This window comes from Ochlerotatus camptorhynchus, unplaced genomic scaffold, assembly GCF_037179485.1.
Source record: "Ochlerotatus camptorhynchus isolate MF236.1 unplaced genomic scaffold, CSIRO-AGI_Acam_v1.1 ptg000598l, whole genome shotgun sequence".
NCBI lineage: Eukaryota > Metazoa > Arthropoda > Insecta > Diptera > Culicidae > Ochlerotatus > Ochlerotatus camptorhynchus.
In genome coordinates, this window is record NW_027041078.1 from 1847724 (window position 1) to 1868404 (window position 20681).

At 40.2% G+C, this 20681-nt stretch overlaps 1 protein-coding gene across 1 annotated transcript in view; it reads right to left on the bottom strand.

The window, feature by feature from the left end:
- Nucleotides 1–527: 527 nt before the first annotated feature.
- Nucleotides 528–20681, bottom strand: part of LOC135714008 (MORN repeat-containing protein 3-like) — a 69589-nt gene continuing 49435 nt past the window's right edge. The window contains exon 4 of the mRNA XM_065237265.1: nt 528–701. Coding sequence (XP_065093337.1) covers nt 528–701 — 174 coding nt within the window. The remainder of the gene's footprint in view (nt 702–20681) is intronic.

The window sequence follows — 20681 nt, forward strand, 5'->3', positions numbered from 1 at the left end:
AGAAGGAAACGAGCAAATTGTTGGCAAGCTGCTTCACGAAGTAGAGCCGAAGATGATACACGTGTGTTAATGGGATTTTTTTTGTTATGTCTTTTCTCGATTCATATCAAGCTATGTCCTCATCCGTGTATATTGTATCAAAGCAGGCAAGCAATATATCATTATCCTTCTACCACTCGGATCGAGCTATGTTACAGAGCAAGTTTGTCATGGTAGTCGTAGCAACCGTTTTGTCTGTATCGTTGGTTCCTTTATGTGTTTGGATTCGCTGGGTTATCGGCAACCGACGCTATCGTTCATCGAACGGCCATCCGGCTGAAAGCCAATTTGACGGTAAAACGGCGGGCATTTCCTGCGATCGAAAATTTGGTCGCGTTACAGACGCGCAGTGGGTGCACTAGCTATAGGCAGTAAATAAGCCATCCGTTCGAACGTAGCCTCGGCAGCAAGGTTGTGGGCATTCTCACCGATCAGTCACCCGAACGCACTCTAGTCGCACAGTGGGCGTTCTAGCCACTATTCACCGATCAGCCATCCGGAAGCAAACTCGCGAGCGAGGCCGCGGGCGTTCCAGTCGATCGGTCCTCCGGCCGAAAGCAAGCTCGGCAGCGTCTACGTCTATCGGCCATATAGCCGTACTCCATCAGCGACCGACAACACCATTGTTCACCGAGTAGCCGTCCATCGTCAGCAGTAAGCAACTGAGGTTGCGTACCAAGGTCAGATTAGAACATTAGATTAACGAGAAACCTTTACATGTACACACTACTAATCCTCTAACTCAAAACCACACATGTGTAACCTAGAAAGATGTACGGCAAGGCCAGTGAATACAAGTCGATTTCATCTTGCGAAAACCCTAGTTACCTATTTTTAACTCTATCTAACTGTTTGGTTTGAGAGTCTTTTGAGTTTGGCCCCGCGATCGTTAGACCCGCCCTGAGTGAGTTAGCTGGGTAGACTTTACAACGCGCATTTCCGCATCACGCTGAAAGGCGTGTTGGCTTAGGCCAGTGGTTGCATCTGTCCGTACCAGAAAGGCAGTCTCATTTTGTCAGTTGAGTTCCGTTTCTGCTGCGTGGTTGAGATCTGTTCCACTTCTGTTACCGATCCCGGTGTGCAGGATATCCACGGCACAGGCGTTCCAGAAAACAGAGGTGACGTATCGTTTCGTTTAGTCTGGCACGGTATTTGAGTCTGCCGCGGAAACATCTTGCTTAAATATATCAAAAATGAGTATTTCAAAGCATGTTCTGACAAATTATCTTGATGAACTCACCTTTTATTTAAGCAGTATTTCATTTTCTCCGGTATAAAAATGCTAAGGAAAATCATTGCATTTTATTCGGCTACAACACACTATCATCACAATAAATATAAATCTCAGCCTATTTCAATCACTTCCATAAAGAATACAGCACTTTATGTGTTCACTAACTAAAACAACTTTCACTATCTAATCAGCTAAATATTCATCCCATTTTGTATCCTAGTAGCAATCATAGGCGAATGTTGCCAAACGAGTTTCAAAAAAATGCTAAAGTAAATTCAGTAACATGAATTCTAACATTAATACAAGCATCTTTTTGCATAGAAACTCAACTATTTTCTATTCAGGAATATTCTATATAGGGGAATTTACATATTTTCGTCAATCTAAGCAGTGTCCATGCTTCTATTAGCATTTTCTCAATGTAACGCCCACAAATTACGTGTTTATTTGTTTAAATTTATCTGCTGCTTGTTTCTATATCCATTCCAATCGGCATAATTGTGCAAAACTGTTTGAAAGCGTGTTTACAGCGCGCCAAACTTCTCAGGTGAGTGTGACTATTTTCGGCAGCCTCTTTTTTTTTTTGAGCAGCCTTTCCATTTAAACTGCGTCTTAACCAGCTGTTCTATTATCGGCAATTTGAGATCAGCCATATTTTGTAGTGCATATATTTAATTTAGAGAAAAAAACTACAAGGAACAACACTATGGGTGACGTAGGACTACGTGGTCTTATATAATAAATATTTTTTGTTAACTGCAGTAGGAGCTTGTGTTTTGTGTAGGAATAGGAATTTGAGCGGGGTTCTCTCTTTTTATACTCTTTAGTATGACGCGCTTCACATAGAGGGCCCACAGCAACTCACGAAGAGCTACTGATTGCGATCAATAGCGGTGCGGCTTCTTCCTCCTTCTATGGATGCTCATGTGGGCTGCACTGCTAGCAGGCAGCCTTTTTTGTGTACTGGAGAACAATGTTCAACGCCACGCGACGAAAGCATTGCTGCTGCTGCAGCTGATGCCGACACCACCACACACGGTGATTGGAACTGAATCCGATCAACAGTTGAGGCCAGTCTTGGTAGCTAGCTGCTTGCGAGGAGCCTTTCGTGTGTACTGGAGAACACCACCACTCATCACGCGGTTATTGAATAAACACCGTTTGGTGGGACCGGATAGAATTCAACTTTGAAATCTGTGTTAGGGAAATCGCTTTTCGTAGGCAATCGGTGATACTTTTAAATATCAAAGCAACAGTTGCACATTCATGCAATTTTAAATAGTGGCATTTTGAAAAATGATAAACTCTTAAATTTAACAGAGATCGAATGGCGATAAAATTATTGAAATTGGTCCAGGGCCAGCTGAGTTATTGACGTTCAAAATCTTTCATAATTTTGTTACATGTTCCATTTTCTGTTTTCACAAAGTGTACCCCCATATAGGTAGAAATTATAGACGTAATCCTACGTTAGAATCTGGCTTAAGGGGGTAGTACACTTTGAACGTCCAAAAATTAAGGCATTTTCGTTAATTTTTTTAAGCAATAAAACACTCAGGGAGGGCAAATATGTTATAACCCATTTATAAGTCATCCTTCGAACTACAATTTGTATTTTTTGAACTCGATTGGCGTCTCCCCGTGGCCGGTGCACCAGGTCGCGCGGGCGTCCTCGCGCGGAAGTCGGAAAACGGCGTGAGAAAATACTCCTTTCCATGTGATCCTGGAACATAAATCGAATAAAAATCCTGATTAGTAATGAAATTTGGGTTATAAATACGTATTCCGATTTTTTTTTTAATTAATTTTTTCAAAAGTTGTGGCCTTAGGAAAAAAAAAGTCCATTTTTTCACCCTAAAAATGCTTACAAAGTCGTGGATTAAAAATCCATTTTTGACAAAATCGAAAATGTGGATACGTATTCCTAAGCAGAATTTAATTCTGAACAAGAAAACCTAGGCGATATCCAAATTTGATGATAACTGGTTAGAGTTATTTCTCACGCCAGTTTGAAAAACCCCGAGAGAAAATTGCTCTCTCAGCGCGCCGGTACATGTTTAAGGTAATCGCTTCGTAAAGCGGTATGGAATATTCTGGCGGACTTGGAGTCTTTTATAAATTAAAGTATACATCCCAAGGAACATTTTAAGCCAAACAAAAAATGCATTTTTTTGAAAAATCAAAGTGTACTCCCCCCTCAACAGGATTGTTCAGTACTATCAGGCCTTTTTAGAGAATGACCATCTTGGTGGGATTGGTTTGTTAAATTTGAAAAAGCAGACTACTTAAAACTGCTATTTACAACTACAACTAACCTATAACTACTATATACACCTGCCTACTATATGCAAATTGCTTATCAAGGCATGTTCTGATGTATAGCATTTCTGCACAAACCTAGTCTTAATGTCATCAATTTTGAAATCTATTTTTGGAACGTTCGCCTCTTGGTGAAGGTCTGAAATTCCTGTGTCAAAGGGACGATCAAGGATCATTCTAAGCACTCTGTTCTGAGCGACCTGGATTTTGTTCCTGTGAGTCTGTGCACACCGGAGCTGCGTTGAGGATTGCAGGTGCTATAATTTGTTTGTAGACAACCAGTTTGTTCACCCTTGAGAGGCGGGATCGTCGGCAAATCAGCGGATACAGACACCTAACCAAGGCGGAATACTTGACTACGGTTTTCTCCACATGCGATCGGAATAGGAGCTTTTTGTCAAAAAACATCCCGAGATAGGTTACTTCGGCAGACCACTCAACCCTTGTGCCATCCACGATTACAGTACAAGAGGGAGCCGATTTTAGTTTGGGTGATTGCCGATGGAGGAACATGATTGTGTTTTGGAGGTATTGGTTTTGATTTTTTCACGTGGTGGCATAATCAGCAAAGGCGTGAAGGCTTCGTTGGAGCTTGTTTGTTATTTCACGAGGCATCCTACCCTTGACAGTTATTGCGGCATCACCTGCGAACAGAAAGAACACGCAACCATCTACGAGGGGAGGAATGTCAGATGTGTAGATGCTGTAAAGCAAAGGGCCCAACAGGCTTCCTTGCGGAATTCTGCTTCATGTGTCAGTTCGGATGTTTGTATCCTTCCCTGGCAAGGATGCGCCGCACCGTTTGAAAGTTGGCGTTGTACCTTTTGGCTACATCTTGAATCGAAAGACCTGGGTTGGCTTAAACGCACCTCAACACCTGGCTGCGCATCTGACGATCCCTGGTTCGTTTTTTCGTAGGTCCGCTGATTCCTTTCCACAGTCAGGGTTCCCTTGTAGATTTTGAGCACTCGACAAACTGTTGCTTTTGGGATCTTCAGCACTTTAGCCAGCTTGGAACCGGAACGCTTCGAGTTTTCCAGGTGTTTGTGTACAATTTTTTTCTTCTTTCGAGTTCCATTTGACGTTCTGATAAAATTGCGTTTGATAAAATTGCACCAGTTGTTCTCTATAAAAGTGTAAAAAAACTGCTGTCAAAGATCTTCGATTCCCAACACTAGAGGCGTGCTAGCGGCGCGCGAGGGGCGTACCAATTTACTTTTAGTCGGCTTTTAAGTGATTTTTGAAATTCTTCCATAGTCCCATAAAAATTTCAAATCATTTGTGTGACCTCTAAGCCTTCATCAATCTTAACCATTTTTTGCACATATTTTGGGTCTATGAATTGAACTGGAGGGTGACCCATCAGAAATTCATCACTTTTTTTTTCAAAATTATGCACTCTAGTGTACATGTACATCAAGAGTTGTCGAACTCACTTACCGTATGCGTGATAATGTTTGCACCATCGTACAAATAAGGTTCCCGTTTCACCTGTGCATACAATTTCTTGGTTTTCTTTGCATGCACGTAACCTATAGCTCATACCGTAGTAGGCTGTGTATAAAAGAAAATGATTTACTTAGTTTGACAGTTGCATCATGACAAAGTGGCAGCGTATTCGTGATTTGTCCCACGCGCAAATGTCGCAAAAAGACATTTCAATCGCCGTGGGAGTGTCACGGTGGACCGTCAAAAGGGTTTTAGACCGAGAAAAGAAAGAACAACTATCCGCGAAGGTGGCCACAGGTCGTCTGCTATTAAAAGGAAGATAGGGATGAATCCAGTGCGTTCAATAAGGAAAATGGCAAAGGAACACGGGATCAGTGACTTTACGGCACGGAAGATTGTAAAGAAGATTGCGGGGCGAAGTCGAGGGCACGGAAAAAAAACTCACATGATTACCAATCGCATCCGCGAGCTACGAGTCGAACGATGCAAGACAATCTTGAACTTCCTTAAGCGAAAAAATCCGGTAATCCTGTTCACCGACGGGAGCTTGGAGATATTAGTTCTCTTCCGGTAAAAGACGTGGCCGACGAGCACAAGAACGTGTGTCGGACCAAGCATCCTGGATTGTGGCTTCCGATGACAAAAAAAAAAATGGATCCGGTGTTCATGCCAGAAGGCGACAAGGTCAACACGGAGGTCTACATCGGGATTTTAAGTAAGTATGTTCTTCCGTGGATCAAAGAACAGTACGGTCCGAAGCCAAATGGTGTATTTCAACAAGATGGGGCTCCGTGCCACACCTCGAATCACACTCAGAAGTGGTTGCAGGAACATCTTCCGTTCTGGGTGAAGGATATGTGGCCGCCATCCAGCTCCAGTCTTAATCCGCTGGATTACTCAATATGACGCGTCATGAAGGCCAAGGCCTGTTCTAAACGCCACCCGAGTACAGCAGGCCTCAGACAAACATTGACCCGTACCTGGAGAGAAATGGATCCAGACTACATTATAAGAACCTGCCGTGCATTCCGGAAGCGTGTGGAGGCCGTAATTGCAGCAAGTGGAAAATCGATCGGTGATTAATATAGTTTAAGACTGCTTCATATATATTGAAATCCTTATGGTAAAGGTGCTAAACAGTAGCTTGTACAGGCTCTAGCACAGCCTTTGCCATATGGTTTTCAAGCTTGTCCGTATCAAAGGTTTTTAAAAATCGGCATTTATAGATATTCTCTATTTTAATTATTTTAAATTTTTGCCGTTTTTCAAGGCGATAATTTAACCTTTTAGGAACGACCTTTACGGGGAATGTTTGAATTAGCCTCTGACGGAAGCCGAACAAATTTCGAAAGAAGCTCTTCTGGAAAAAAGTTTGAAGAAATTTCTACAAAAAGGCTGCCCGCAAACTTTCAAACACATCCAGAGGTTTCGGAAATCGAAAGAATATTCTGGGAGTAGCCATTTCCAGGGGAATCTAGAAGATGCTTGTAAAAACCTTCGATTAGAAGTCGGAAAAAAAACGTCAGTAGAATCTCACGGGGAAACTTCCACAGGAAGACGAAAAAACTTCTAAGAGAATTCGATAGATATTTCCGGTAGAAGCTTAAATGAACTTCCTGGTGTAGATGGAAGAAACTTCCTGAAGACGCTGGGTTGAACGAAACTTCTGAAGAAAGTCAGTGGAAGCCAGAAGATTTTTGGGACAGAGAACTTTTAATTATTTTGTTTGTATTGCTTTTTTTTGCCTTGATTTGTTTTCCGTCGATCTTGTTTTCTGTGCTGAGCACCAATGCTACCCACGTTAGGGAGGCAGCTCCCACACCTGAACCCTACCTCTATCGACCCATCAACTCATGAACCGGGGACCAACGGCTTTACTGTCCAGTTAGAATCCGGAATCACTTATTTTGTTGCAGTGACACGGAAAGTGACCGCTGCAAGACTTATTTTACAGCGGTTTGTTTACCTAGGCGCCCACTTTCTGTGGTATGAATTTCACGGTGTTTCGTGCAGTGAGTCAAAAATTATTCCAAATGTAAGCCGAGAGGAGAGAAAAAATTCTGCACACTCCCGTTGATAATCCAACGTGGTCCGCAATAAAAATCGCAAAAACGTTGAAAATCGCCAAATCAACCGTGTATGATGTGCTCAAACGTTTCAGGGAGCGAAAGAGCGTGGATCGAGTACCTCAAGGTAAGCGTCGTAGTGGAACATAAGACCGCAAGCTGAACCAGAAGGTGTTGAGAACCGTCAGAACAAACCCTGGACTATCAGATAATGAAATCGCACACAAATACGCTGCTGCTCGCAGTACCGTTCGAAGAATTCGTTTGCGAGCAGGATATCGTTCTTATCGAGCCAGCAAGCAACCAAACAGAACGTTAAAGCAAAGTTTCGTCACCAAAACTCGAGCTAGGAAATTTTACCAGCAGGTTTTGACGAAGTACCAAGGATGCCTGCTCATCGATGATGAAACCTACATCAAAATGGATTTCGGACAGCTTCCTGGCCAAAAATTCTACATGGCGATGGCACGAGGAGATGTTCCTGCGAAGTTTAAATTTGCTTTTATGGCCAAATTTGCCAAAAAACTGATGATTTGGCAAGAGATATGCAGCTGTGGAGCAAAAAATTAAAGTGTTCGTGACGAATAAGACGATGGACTCGAAGATGTACAAGGAAGAATGCCTCAAAACCCGTGTACTACCTTTCATTAAAGCCCATAAAGGTCCCGTGAAGTTTTGACTAGATTTGGCGAGTTGCCACTACAGCCGGAAGTCATCCAGTGGTACCGCGATAATAACGTAGATTTAATCGATAAAAAACATAAATCCACCCAACTGCGCGCAGTTCCGGCCCATCGAGAGATTTTGGGCAATAATGAAGAGGAAGCTTAAGAAAAGTGGAAAAACGACTCGGGACGCGATTCAGATGACCAAAATGTGGAACAAATGTGCCAAGAAGCTGACTCCAGAGGTGTGCAGCGTTTGATGGGAGGAATAAAGAAGGAAGTGTGAATTTTAATTAGAAACGAAGAGAAATGATTTGTATTGATATTTTTTCCTAAAAGTACAGTGAATTACCTTTGTTTTGATGTATCAATCTTTTTTCAACGTCAATCCGTTACCGAGATACAGATGATTTTATTATTTCGGATTCTAAATGGACATAGCTTTACGATAGATGACGAGATGAAAGTGTACAGCGGGTAGTTCAGTTAGAGTACGGCAGAGTAAAAGTTTTATATATAGAGTAGAAAGCGAGCAATGACCACTTTGAGGAAGGTGCGAATCCGGTTGATCATCTCTCTTTACCAAACTCCCCTGTTGAAGAAGGATGGAGAGGGGTAACCCCCCTGTTGCTACCACTGACAAAAAGGGATGATTGCCGATTGGCTCATGTACCTACGATGTGTGGAAACAGTTGTATCGATTGTACTGCACTCAAGTATTTATCTGAAGGGAGTTATCTAGTCGTAGGTTTGGAAATTGTTGGGGAAACAATTCTGAAAGTAAAAGATTTTTGGGGGCTGTCGAATGAAATTTCCGGTGAAAATCGGTAAAATCTTCTAGGCAACGATAGCACAATATTCCGGAGTAGAATCTTCCGAGAAAAGTCGAAATAACATTCCGCGAGGAAACGGTAAATAACTAACGGTATAAGATGGGAGAAATATACTGGGGAAAGTTAGAAGAAACTTCCAAGGGAAGGTTAATAAATCTTCAGAAAGTTAAGAAAATTAACGACGTTTGGTCACATAATAGGTAAAATTATGTATCAATCCTCAGGAATTACCGGGATGAGCCATCAGCTGTTTCTCGATTTCTGGGTTGTCAAAACCAGTGAGGAAATGGAAATACTAGTTGAAAGAATATCAAGCATGAGACATTTTAAATGATGAATATTTTTGATGAAAAAAAAAAAATATCAGTATAAATTGGTATGAAATTTAAAGAATTAGTTTTCTGAGGAATCTTATATGTGTATTGGCATCAAGTTGGAACATTGGTTCCAATATAAATAAATCGCTGCTCATATGCATTTTTCGAACAAAACAATTTAAATATAAAAAGGGTTTTGTCCTCTACATTTTTATTTTTATTTTTTTCAAATTTATTTGAAAGCGATGTAACTATTAAATAAATTAAATAAAAAGTAACAAGCTTTAAGGCACATATACATTAAAATTTGTAAAAGTTGATTCCTATCGTGATACTTGAACGAGTCCCAGGCTTGAACGATCGTACGTCGATGTGGTATTTTTTTTTATTTAAGCAACCCGATGGCCTAGTGGTGACCGTATTTGGGTATTTGCTTACCCAGCAAATGATTTTGAGATCAATCTGAGCTTAGTGAATATTAGCAATGTTGGCTAAATGTTCTTCAAATTTTGTGCCGAAAGTTATTTTTGGATGTCCTATGTATATGTTGTCACAATTGAATTGAATTAGGAAAACAACGTAATAAGGTATATAATTATTCTAATGTAAGGTGGGACTAAACAAATAACACAATATCATTACATATACAATAAAGACCTTATTCCTGGGAATTGTCAATAAGTACAGAATTTGAAAGCGCTCAATTAAAAATTTCGCTGTGCTCAAGGAACATTCCGCTGAACACGTAAGAGCCAAAAAAAAAAGCATGAAGACAATGCTTGCAGACATTACAGTCAAGAAGGAATGACTCGTTAAGAAATACCAATTACTGACTAACTTGAATTAACATTGATGCTACATTAACCGAATCACTTCTTAACGGTTCAGCTCTCCGAGAATATTTTCACCGCAATATCATACACGCACACACACACAGAGATTGAATCCTTTTCGCAAACTTCCAATTCTGTCCTGCCATCAACCTTGCAGGCTGATGATATTTTCAATTAAGATTAGACCCGCACCAAACCGAAACTCTGCGGACAGCTTCATTTCAATTAACCTTATGTTCGCTTTGTGGGTGTTTGTGTGTGTTCGTGTGTATGGTCACAAAAACACACTATATTCTGTCAGCCGATGGCTACCAAATCAAGCCTCCGGCCGCAAACTGTCCAATCTACTACGTTCGTTCGTCTTCGGTATAGGTATAATCTCCTTCGCAACAAGAAAGGGTAGGTACGGACGGATTCACACAACATGTCGTTTAAGGAAAGGCTTGGGATGCCAAGAAAGTAACTGGCTGATAGATCCATTTCTCATTCGAGCAGACGCCCGGACGGGAAGACAGCTTTTCACCTGAAGCCTTTCAGAGCCTCCCACCTGAAGGGGGTGGGTAGTATCATGTGATAACCCTTTTCCTTTGATTTGAAATGAGCAAGCAGCACTACTAGTGGTGAATCTTCATTTTCCACTTCATTTGATACTGTATCCGGAAACAGGGAAGTACACTTGAGGTGTAATGAAGGATCCATTTTGAAATAAGTTTATCGTTCTAGATTGCTTGTTCAAGTAGTTCCGAACTAAAAATTTAACTAAAAGAAAAAGAGCAGTACGAACTGAGTGAAGTGGATAAAATCTCTGCTGGTAGGGTTGAATGGCTTTATCTCGCTTTATGTCATAATCAATCATCCACTGGGTCGACGTTAGAAACCGTTCGCTGGTTGATGATTGTTTAATGAAGTCCCAAATTAACTATTAAACACGGTGGAATTGCCAATGGTCCAACATTCGATATATACGCATCAGGCATTCAATACGAAAGGGATTGGGTGTTTAGTTTACTCAACTGCTCAGCAAACAACTAACTAAACCATCACCATCATCATCATCATCATTATCATCATCATCTAACTCATGACCCCATTCTGTTTGACAGTCTATTTGCATAAACAGTTGTTCGAGTGTTCTTGGTAGATTCTTGCTGCTCCGCGGTTGTAGTACATCATCTAAATAAACATGTTAATTCTGCTTCCAGCCAGTGTAAACAAGTCACTTCTCTATCATTGAACGTGTTTGTGTGTGTGTGTATCTGAGGGTGGCGCCTTCCAATATTGATGCCTCAAACGGCAAACAGCTTGTGGCTGTTATTCGTTACGTGATCGAACATCTATTATTTTACGAAGACCGTACTACCTTAAACTTTCTTATTGTAATAATAACCTCATATGCCAATGCAGTAGATTTATTTCATAGGATTTTTAGTCGATCAAACTCGGATAAGTTGAATAGTTCAACGACAGTCCCAAGGACTTATAACTCATCGAATAATATTAAAGGAAATTCTAGAACAAAGGTTGCACCAAATTGTAACGATTAATGCGAGTTCAAATAAGACCAATTCAAATGGCCTTAGAATCAGCGTCCTGAAGAAAAGTTTAGTAAACTTCATTAGTAAGTCTAATATAAGGTACACCGGAGTAAGTTGAAGCATGTATGAAAGTAGCCGGATGAGAATAATTGCTGAGATTATTTCTAATCTAGTAGTTTTCGGTACTACACAATGCCTCTCAAAAATAATTACAGTGAATATTCACTTCCGCTAAGAGGTACACGTACCGTTTCAACTGGGGGACAAGATGCAGCTCGCAGATCTGTATAACTATCAACCGTCTAGCAAACTTCGTGTCTATTAACTTATCTCTGTAGATATGAGATATGAGCACACCGAAGGTTCAAATGCCACGAGCTTCCTAACCGTAAGAAAGGCACTATTCAAAGAGGCGCTTTAATTGAAAACAACACCCCTAAAGGAACTTCAAATCCATATTGTTAATAATCAGCGCTACAGGATTCTGTTGTTCAACAGTTAACATTCCATGACAGTACCATGGAAAACATGAATGTTCTAAGTATCAGGTCAGTATACTGTTCATTAGGGTGGGTCAACTTAACAACCCCCTTGTGTGGTGCATAAATACTGTAGTGTAACATGTGCTAAACTCGGGCGAAATCATCCAGCGCATCGCCCTGTTCGCCTCTTAGCTAGATGAATATGAATGTGTGAGTGATTTCCGTCCACAGCGACTTAGCACTCGACCAGGCATCGTTGGTACCGCCATAGTCTCTGCACAGTCCACTTGCAGCTTCTGAGACGGTAAGACGTGCTTCCGTGTGATTAGCCCTCGGTGATTCCTTGGTGATTATCGAGTATTCACACCCCTGCTCCTCACAGCTCTATCAATTTGTATTGAGGACCCCAACAACTGTGTCAAATTCAAACGAATTTGCTTGCGATCTGGATTTACGGGAGAGCTTTGTATGGGAAAATATATGGGAAACGGATCAAAAATGTTCAATAGCTTGTCAAAGTTTAAAAATCGCTCAGTTTTTACTAAACCTGAGACCGCGGAGCAAGAGGCTAAACATTTTTTGCACAGAAGCCGAATCCATTTGCAATCTTCGCCAAAGTTGTTATGCGTAGTTTTTGCAATCCAAGTACGTGGTTTTGTTAAAATTGAACAAATCTTTAATTTTTGACATGTAAATCAATAGTTTTGTTCCATTTCCCATGCAAACTTTAAAGTTCTCTCACAAACCCAGATCTTAGCCGAATTCTTTTAAAATTGTACACAGTTGCTGGGGACCAGGGGTTGAAACAGTTGACGTTTTTTACTACACTCGCTCCGTTGTCGTGCGCAACAGTCTGTTTGTATTCGAACACTCATGCTCTACCGTCGTCTCACTCACACAACACGAGCGGTAGAATAACATTCGAGCTAAAAGAAAATTATCAAAATAGCTATCATATGACATGTGTAATTTCGTTGTAATTCCTCAATTTGGTGTAAATCAAACCATTTCTGATCAGAAATATTATTACTAGGACACACCATCATCAGCCCTAATTATGAGAAAAACTAAAATACATACATTCGTGACGGTCTTCGGCGACGGTGTCGTATGACAGAGCCTGTCATACGACATTTTAGTTTGGTACTGTACTATGATAGCTTGTTTTGCAAGTGTCGGAGGCAAAGGCAGTCAATTATTTATCACAGAAAATGTGTCGACTACCGTGACCGCTTACAAGACTGCTGGGGACAACGAGTTGAAAGAGCTGTGGGGACAACGAGTCGAAAGAGCTGTGGGAAGTCGAGGGTTTTGATCCGCCAAGTATACTTGACCCACCCTACTGTGCATCAAATAAATGTTAATGAACATTGTTGTTTGGTGGGGCCGGTGTCTATTTAATATTTAAAATCTAATACGTTAACGCGAATTTGTCCGTAGCCCCAATTTTCTTGGTTTTCCACTCTAAGGAAAGTGAATAAGGGCACCTAAATGGGATATGAGTGTCAAGTGATGTGTCAGAAGTGTGATATGAGAGATGATATATGATGAGTGGAAAGTTAATAGCTGAGAAATGAAAGAGTGAGCTGTATCATGTGAAAAGTGAGTAGAGGGATGTATGATGTGAGCAGTGAAATGAGAATAGTGAGTAAGCAAAACATTATTAAGTGCGGTATGAAGAGTAAGATGTGAAAAGTGAGAAAGTGAACAGTGAGATGTAGATTAAAATGCTCTGAATAAAAGATGAGTGAGATGTGACTTGAAAGATGTGAGGAGGGAACGGTGAAATGAACAAAATCAATAAATGAGATACGAATTAGTTTGATATGAAATGTGAGTAATGAAATGTAAATAGTGTGGTGTCAGATGAGAAAAGTGAGTAAGTGTGATATGTAGATTAAAATGTAAGGAAGTTTATGATAAAAATAAGTACTCTCTTGGAAGTTGGATTCGATTTGAAATGTGAGGAGTGAGACAAAAAAAAAGTAAATTATGAGAAAGTGACATGTCACAGGTGAAATAAACAAATTGAGTATACACACAGTTTAAACCACATTTGTGTTCCTGATATGCTCGTAAAATAATAACATGAAATAATAATTGGAATAGTATAAATGACGCCTTCAGTCCTTGAGGGCTTTATGCATGAGGATTCATCATGCTTCAGAGCATCGATTGACCAAATTTGAGCGCTAAAGAACATTGTGAGACCAAGTAAAGCTATTAAATGGCAAAACTATTGCTTTCCGTAAGATCTGGAACATACATAGAAATGGCCACTACAAAAAGCAAAACATTAATCACTGTTATGTTTTGCTTTATATTAATTGTACCCGTTGTAAGTGTATGAATTAATCATTTTGTCAAGCTTCTGCATTCATGCTCCATTAGATGTCACTGCTGTTGTCTGCGGTGACATCAATCGAAAAATACTCATAATCTGTTTTACGATAATTGTTCACAGAGGACAGCGCATTGCAAAACATGTCTGGTACCTCTGCCTATAAATGCATTTAAATTAATATTCGAAGTACCTCCTTTTTTACAAATTCTGCGCATAAAATAGCTCACCCCTCACAGAATTTCCTGCCGAGAGGCAAAAAGTATCTTTTGTGCATAATTTGTAAAAAAGGAGGGACTTCAAATGTTAAACTCTCGCGGGTGTTCTCCCACTGACAGATCGTTTCGCTGAGCTGTCTTTCCGGTTTCTCATCCGTTGTGAAGTATTGAATCCTTTGGTAATAGAACACTTTGAGAAGCTGCTCGACCGAAATCCTCAAACAAGATTCATGAGTTTGTACTATGAGTACATGACGCTGGAGGTTGGTCCTTCTTCATTAATCTCCAATCGTGATTGCTTTCAAGCCTTCTATAGTTCCTCTGTAAATTTTGATCTGACCATGATGCAAGAAATCCATGGAATACCAGATCACCATCGGTCGATGGTTGTTCCCTCAATTTTTGCAATCAAGTACCACCATGTAAGTAACGATAAAAGATTTTTCACAGATGGGTCAACCATAAATGCTTCCACTGGATTTGGTGTATTTAATCAATGTCATAGCGCCTCCTATAAACTACAGAAACCATGCTCCGTATACGTTGCGGAACTTGCAGCTATATTTTACGCAGTAGAGCGAATTGCCTCACTACCTTCTGACCATTATTTCATTTTTACGGATAGTCTTAGCTCATTGGAGGCTATTCGTTAAATGAGGCCGATGAAGCACTCCTCGTATTTCCTGCCTGAAATACGATTTAAACTGAGTGCTTTATCTAACTGCTCCTATACTATCAGCTTAGCTTGGGTCCCATCTCATTGCTCAATTCCGGGTAATGAGAAAGCGGACTCATTGGCTAAGGTGGGCGCTATGGAAGGCGATATTTTTGAGCGACAAATCGCCTTCAACGCATTTTTCTCCATTGCTCGTCAGCAAGTCCTCATCAGTTGGCAACAAAAATGGAATGATGGTGAATTGGGAAGATGGTTACATTCTATTCTCCCACAGGTGTCGATCAAACCATGGTTCAAAGGGTTGGACATGAGCCGCGACTTTATACGCGTTATATCAAGGCTTATGTCCAATCACTGCTCGTTAGACTCGCATTTCTATCGAATTGGGCTCTCAGGCAGCAATTTATGTGCGTGTGGCAGTGGTTACCACGATATCGAGCACGTTGTTTTGTCGTCCACCTTACACCGTGTTGCCAGATCTGAGTTATCCATATCCCTCAGGGCCCGAGGAAAACAACCCGCGATAACCTTTAGAGATGTCTTGGCGAGCTGAGACCTCGACTTTTTGAATTTAATTTATGTGTTTTTAAAACGGATAGATTTGAGGATTTAGTAGTTAGTGTCATCTTGTGTTCTCCCAAGTTGTTAGTTGCCCATTGGTATACCCCCATGTTTGTCTTTTTCATCAGAGTGTCGCCTAGTTCGAGATCAAGAGCACATTGCTCTCCAAACCTTGTGTTCACAATCCCTACCCTGCCATCCATTTGTTACAATTTGTTACCCCTAACCTCGAGATAGCCGCGAGTAATCGGCACCCGCTTTACTAACGTTAGTTTTAAGTAATTTTGTTATCTAAACAATGAATATCGGCTCCGCAAAGCTACAGCAAATGAGCCTGGAAAAATAAACGAATTAAAAAAAAAATGTTAAACTAAATGCATATATAGAGGTACCAGACATGTTTTGTAGCGACAGGTACTCTATTTAGTAATCTGTGAAAGGGAAATCACAATTCGAATGTCATCAAAATACATGGCATGTTGAGAGATTGAGCTCGTGAGAGAGAATTTTCTCTCTCAAATTTGATTTTTTTGGCTCTCTGGGGACTGGTAGTAAAACAGGTAAAACTGTATGGAAAAAAATCATTATATTTCTTACCAACGGAACAGCGGCATCTCTGTACAAAATGGCCGGACGGTAAGATTAATTTAGGATTGTGAATAGAAACTGAATCAAGGATGAACACGAGCTGGTCTTTTATAATAGCAGTCAGGTAATATAGTCTGTGGCCAATGATTTATAAATTTAAAAATCTCGTACTTTTCTGGATTTCCCGGTACAGCCCTCAAAAATTGCCTGGATATAAATATTCTGTTAAAAAAAAGTGTTTAGTGATGACATTTTTTTATATCGTGACCTACATTTTCGAAGCTGTTAAAGGAACTCGAGTTTTGTTTTATTTCATGGAACGGGTGTAACACATCATTTCTTTAACGCCCTGGCTAGCAAATCAGTGCGAAACGAATATGAAAACGAAAAACGGAAGGCTGGATGTTAATTTTCTCGTCTTTGCTTTGCTCACTCCTTTCAATGATACTAACGTCAATTTTCGAGTTGAAACGAAGCCTAAATTTTAATTCCTTTCACCGACACTCAGTCAACGCTTTTTCAATTTATTGAATATCCTGTAAGCCACGTTTTCGATACTGTTTTTAGATAAACATGTTGATGGACGATAAGTTAAACATATTTCTTGCGGTATTCCAGTGTTTCATGTGCGAAAGGCTTTTTCATTTTCATTTTGCAGCGTTTGGTGAGGCAATGGGAGCGCAAGTCAATCCAAAGCCGAGGATAAAGGAAGGGTAATGGCTGAATAGTCTATGCGAACCACTTGAACGCCATGGGAAAAGGAAGGGATGAAGAGGTCGGTTATCGGGGGGTTTTGAGGAAATGACACCTAGTACTAGATTTGTGCTGCAAAATGTAAAGAAACCTTAAATCCACCTCCCACTGATTCATCCTCTCACATAAATACCAAATTGATATTTTAAAGCAACCATCAAAATAAACAGCCAATATATGAAAAGGCTAGTTGCGTCCCTAAGCGGACCCCCGCATCCTAACTCCTTTTTCAATCTACTTAATGTCATTAGGCTGTCTAAATTTTCGTTTGATGAGTATGATATCTCATTAGCCTAATTTAATAAATAATTGAAATCTCTGATCCACCCAATCAACCATAACCCATGCTTTATTAAGTACCTGCACTTGTGCATGCTATCCAAAATTTAACGTGTTTCAAGTTGTTTTTGACTTTGACCTATAGGGTTACGGTATGTAATGTGGGTCTAGTCCTTTCATTCGGCCTATCACGCAAATAAATAATTAATTAAGGAATATTGCACAAAAAATAAGGAAAATATTGATCACTGATGATTGATAAATGTGTACCACACACAAATCAATTTATATCACAACATTTCAATACATTTTCAGCTCTCGTAAGTAATAAAACTGGTTGAGAATATCACTCTGTTCGGAGTTTTTAGCCGCCATGACTTCTAAGGTTAAGATGGGAAGGTTGCACTGACGATCATCAAATGGCCTGATTACGGCATTTATTGAATGGAATTACCTGATAATACACACTAGACGTAAAACTCACAGTTACTGTTTGAATATTTTATGTTTATTTTAATTGTTTAACAACGTTTTCACAAGTAAATCATGGACCCAACTTTAGGGACACATTTCTTTTCTATGTTCCTAACTTTGGCCCATGAAATTCATTTGACAGCATATAGCAATAAGAGTAACGTCAACAATGTGGTTTGCATTTGGATGATAAGGAACGAACAGGAAGGGAGATTTTTTCTGCCAAATCTGTATAATGAACATCACAATGTTTTGATTTAGATATTCTGCGGTCGAAAGACGATAAGCGAAATTTTTAATTTTTAATTTTTAACTTGAGTGATTTAATGTAGTTTTCGTAAAATTTTCTCTAAGAAATGTTTTGAGGAATGAAGAGTATTAAGTTAACAGTGATAGTGATAAAAAAAAATACATAAGAAAACGTTACCAAGAGCGTTTTTTTTGAGAATCAAACAGGATAGGACGAAGTTGCATCCATAAATAGACCCAATTTGGGGACAATAGACCGATATTACATACATTTCCCTGGTGAGTTTTTGTCTTAAAAAAAGTAAGTTTTTCAACTTTTTGCGGTTCCTGATAGCAAACGACATGATAAGCATATCTAAGCATACCATTTAGCAGTAGAATATCGTTTGCAGGTAAATTAATTGATGAGTTATGATTAAAAACGTAATCTATGGCTGCATATTAGACCGAGGTTAGGGACGTATACCCTACTTATTATATGTCAGTTCGTCGCAGGTGACACCTTCAAGTGAAAAGACGAGGCTCGGTAGCTCAGTGGTTACCGTTTCTGCTTACTGAGCAGAAGGTCGGGAGTTCAATCCCAGGCCCGTCCCCTTTCTTGCAATTTTTCACTTTGCCTTATTCTATACCCACTAGATTTTAATGAAAACAAATTCTTCTTTAACACCGATCGCATCGCTTACCACAGTGTGGGTCCTGATCTAAAAATAGAAATTGGATGAGTGCGCGCGCGTGTGTGTGTGTTTGTGTACTATAATCACTCTACCAAAAAACGATCCCTGCGTGTGCGTGCAACCTTTCCACATCCAACATCCCAGTGATTTCTCGTGGAAGCGCAGAGGATTTCTCGGTTTCCTTCACAGCGAGTACCACGTCAACACATTCCTTCCCATTCCCTAGTTGACCTGCATTCGGACACGGCCGGTGCTGGTATTGCTAAATATTAGATCTCCAGTTCTTACACATTGAGGATGAATGTTAGTCCCAAACATCGTCTGTTGGTTCTCTGTGTAATTGCAGCTGATCTGGTAATAATAGAGCAGCATCCGTGGGCGGTCAATCTGATTTTTTTTTTTGTTGACACCTTCAAGTGAAAAATAAGAGTGATTTGCGGCAAAACCCGCCAGTATCGCACCCAACGCCAGTGCTTAAACGTAAGCGTACCACGACGCGGCTCTTTAAAAAAGGAGCAACAAGTGTGATACTATCACTGCTAGACTAGATCTATGGTTCTCTCATGCAATGGTTCATCAGAGAGGGGAAGCTCAGTAATCCTCATCGCATGCTCATCACGCCACTCCGCCACGGCATGAGCCAATGATGCCGGACCTAAACTAACCGTCTCCAACGCTCCACTATGAAGCATTATATTAGGCCCGCCCACCAACGCCCAGGTTAAAAACTAGCCAAGGGCTTCATAATAACCCGGAGCGGTTCAATTGTAGGATATTCACAAAAATAAGCTTAAATACAATTAGATTGGTCTCACCCCATATTCTTGAAATACTTGAAGTTTTGAATGAAACATTGTTATTTCCAGACTTCGTGTTGTTAGTTTTCTTGAAGGTCTTGTGCTTAATGCTTGATTTGTCTTTCGCTTCGTATTTCTAAGAATTGACTCTATAAATAGATTAAAAACTAGAAACAAACACAACGCTTCCCGCCCACAAGCTGTAGACCGAGTGAAGAATCTTTGTGATGATACTTTACAAACGTGCATATCCATAGAAATAAATCCAATTCAATAAAGGATTGATTTCCACTGCGACTAAATCCAGCATTCCTACTAAAATATCAAATGCTGTTCTTAATCATTTATTATTAGTACAGAGCAATAAACAATCTGTTACTATGCTTTTATAAGCGGTTTCAAATGCACTTTTGGTAAGCATCAACACTGATCTGACAACACTAGTGTGCATCTTTCCGATTGTGGTAAAGATCCAGATCAGCCCTGGGACCTGGTAGCCTAATTAAACTACCTCAAGGTTCTGCCAAAGCCCAGGGTGTTTCATGTGCGAAAGGCTTTAAATATATATTTTCCTTTTCCGTCATATACGTCATGAAAGGTCGGTTCATGTGTTTCATGAAAACCGAACAGATCAAAGTCGAGCACTCTTTCAGTCGTCCACTTCACCGAAGCTTGAAAGAAACACAAACGGAGCGACGGGAGAAACGATCGAAAATTTGTTTGTAGACCTCGACTGAGGTGCTAGAATGATGCGAAGCTGCTCGTCTGGTAAAAATGCTCTCTGATTATGTTGGTTGAAATTACAGGAGAAAGCCAGAAGCACTTCAGGAGAAAACCGCAATGAACTTCCAGAAGAAGTTGCAACAATCTTCCGGTAGGAATCAGATGAAACTTCCAAGGAAAGTCTGAAGAATCTTCCAGAAAAAAAAACGGAGGAATAAGGTTGTGGAAGTAGGAGTAGACTTGAGACACCTATCGTAATTCTATCGACTGGTGAATTGTTTGTAAATAAATTGTATCGGCTTTCAGTCTTTTAGCGAGTAAAACGAGTGGTGCTGAGTACTTGGCACTGATGAAGTCTGCAAGTAGTAGACGAAATACGCGTATCTGTCAAAAGACAAGCAATTATAACGGAATTTAAAGGAAATAATCCAACACACTCAAAGCTCTTCATGAGTAAAACGATGTTTTTCCTCTACTCCCAACGTTTCAATGGTATATGGAAAAAAGAAGGAATATACCATTGAAACGTTGGGAGTAGAGGAAAAACATCGTTTTACTCGCTAGAAGACTGAAAGT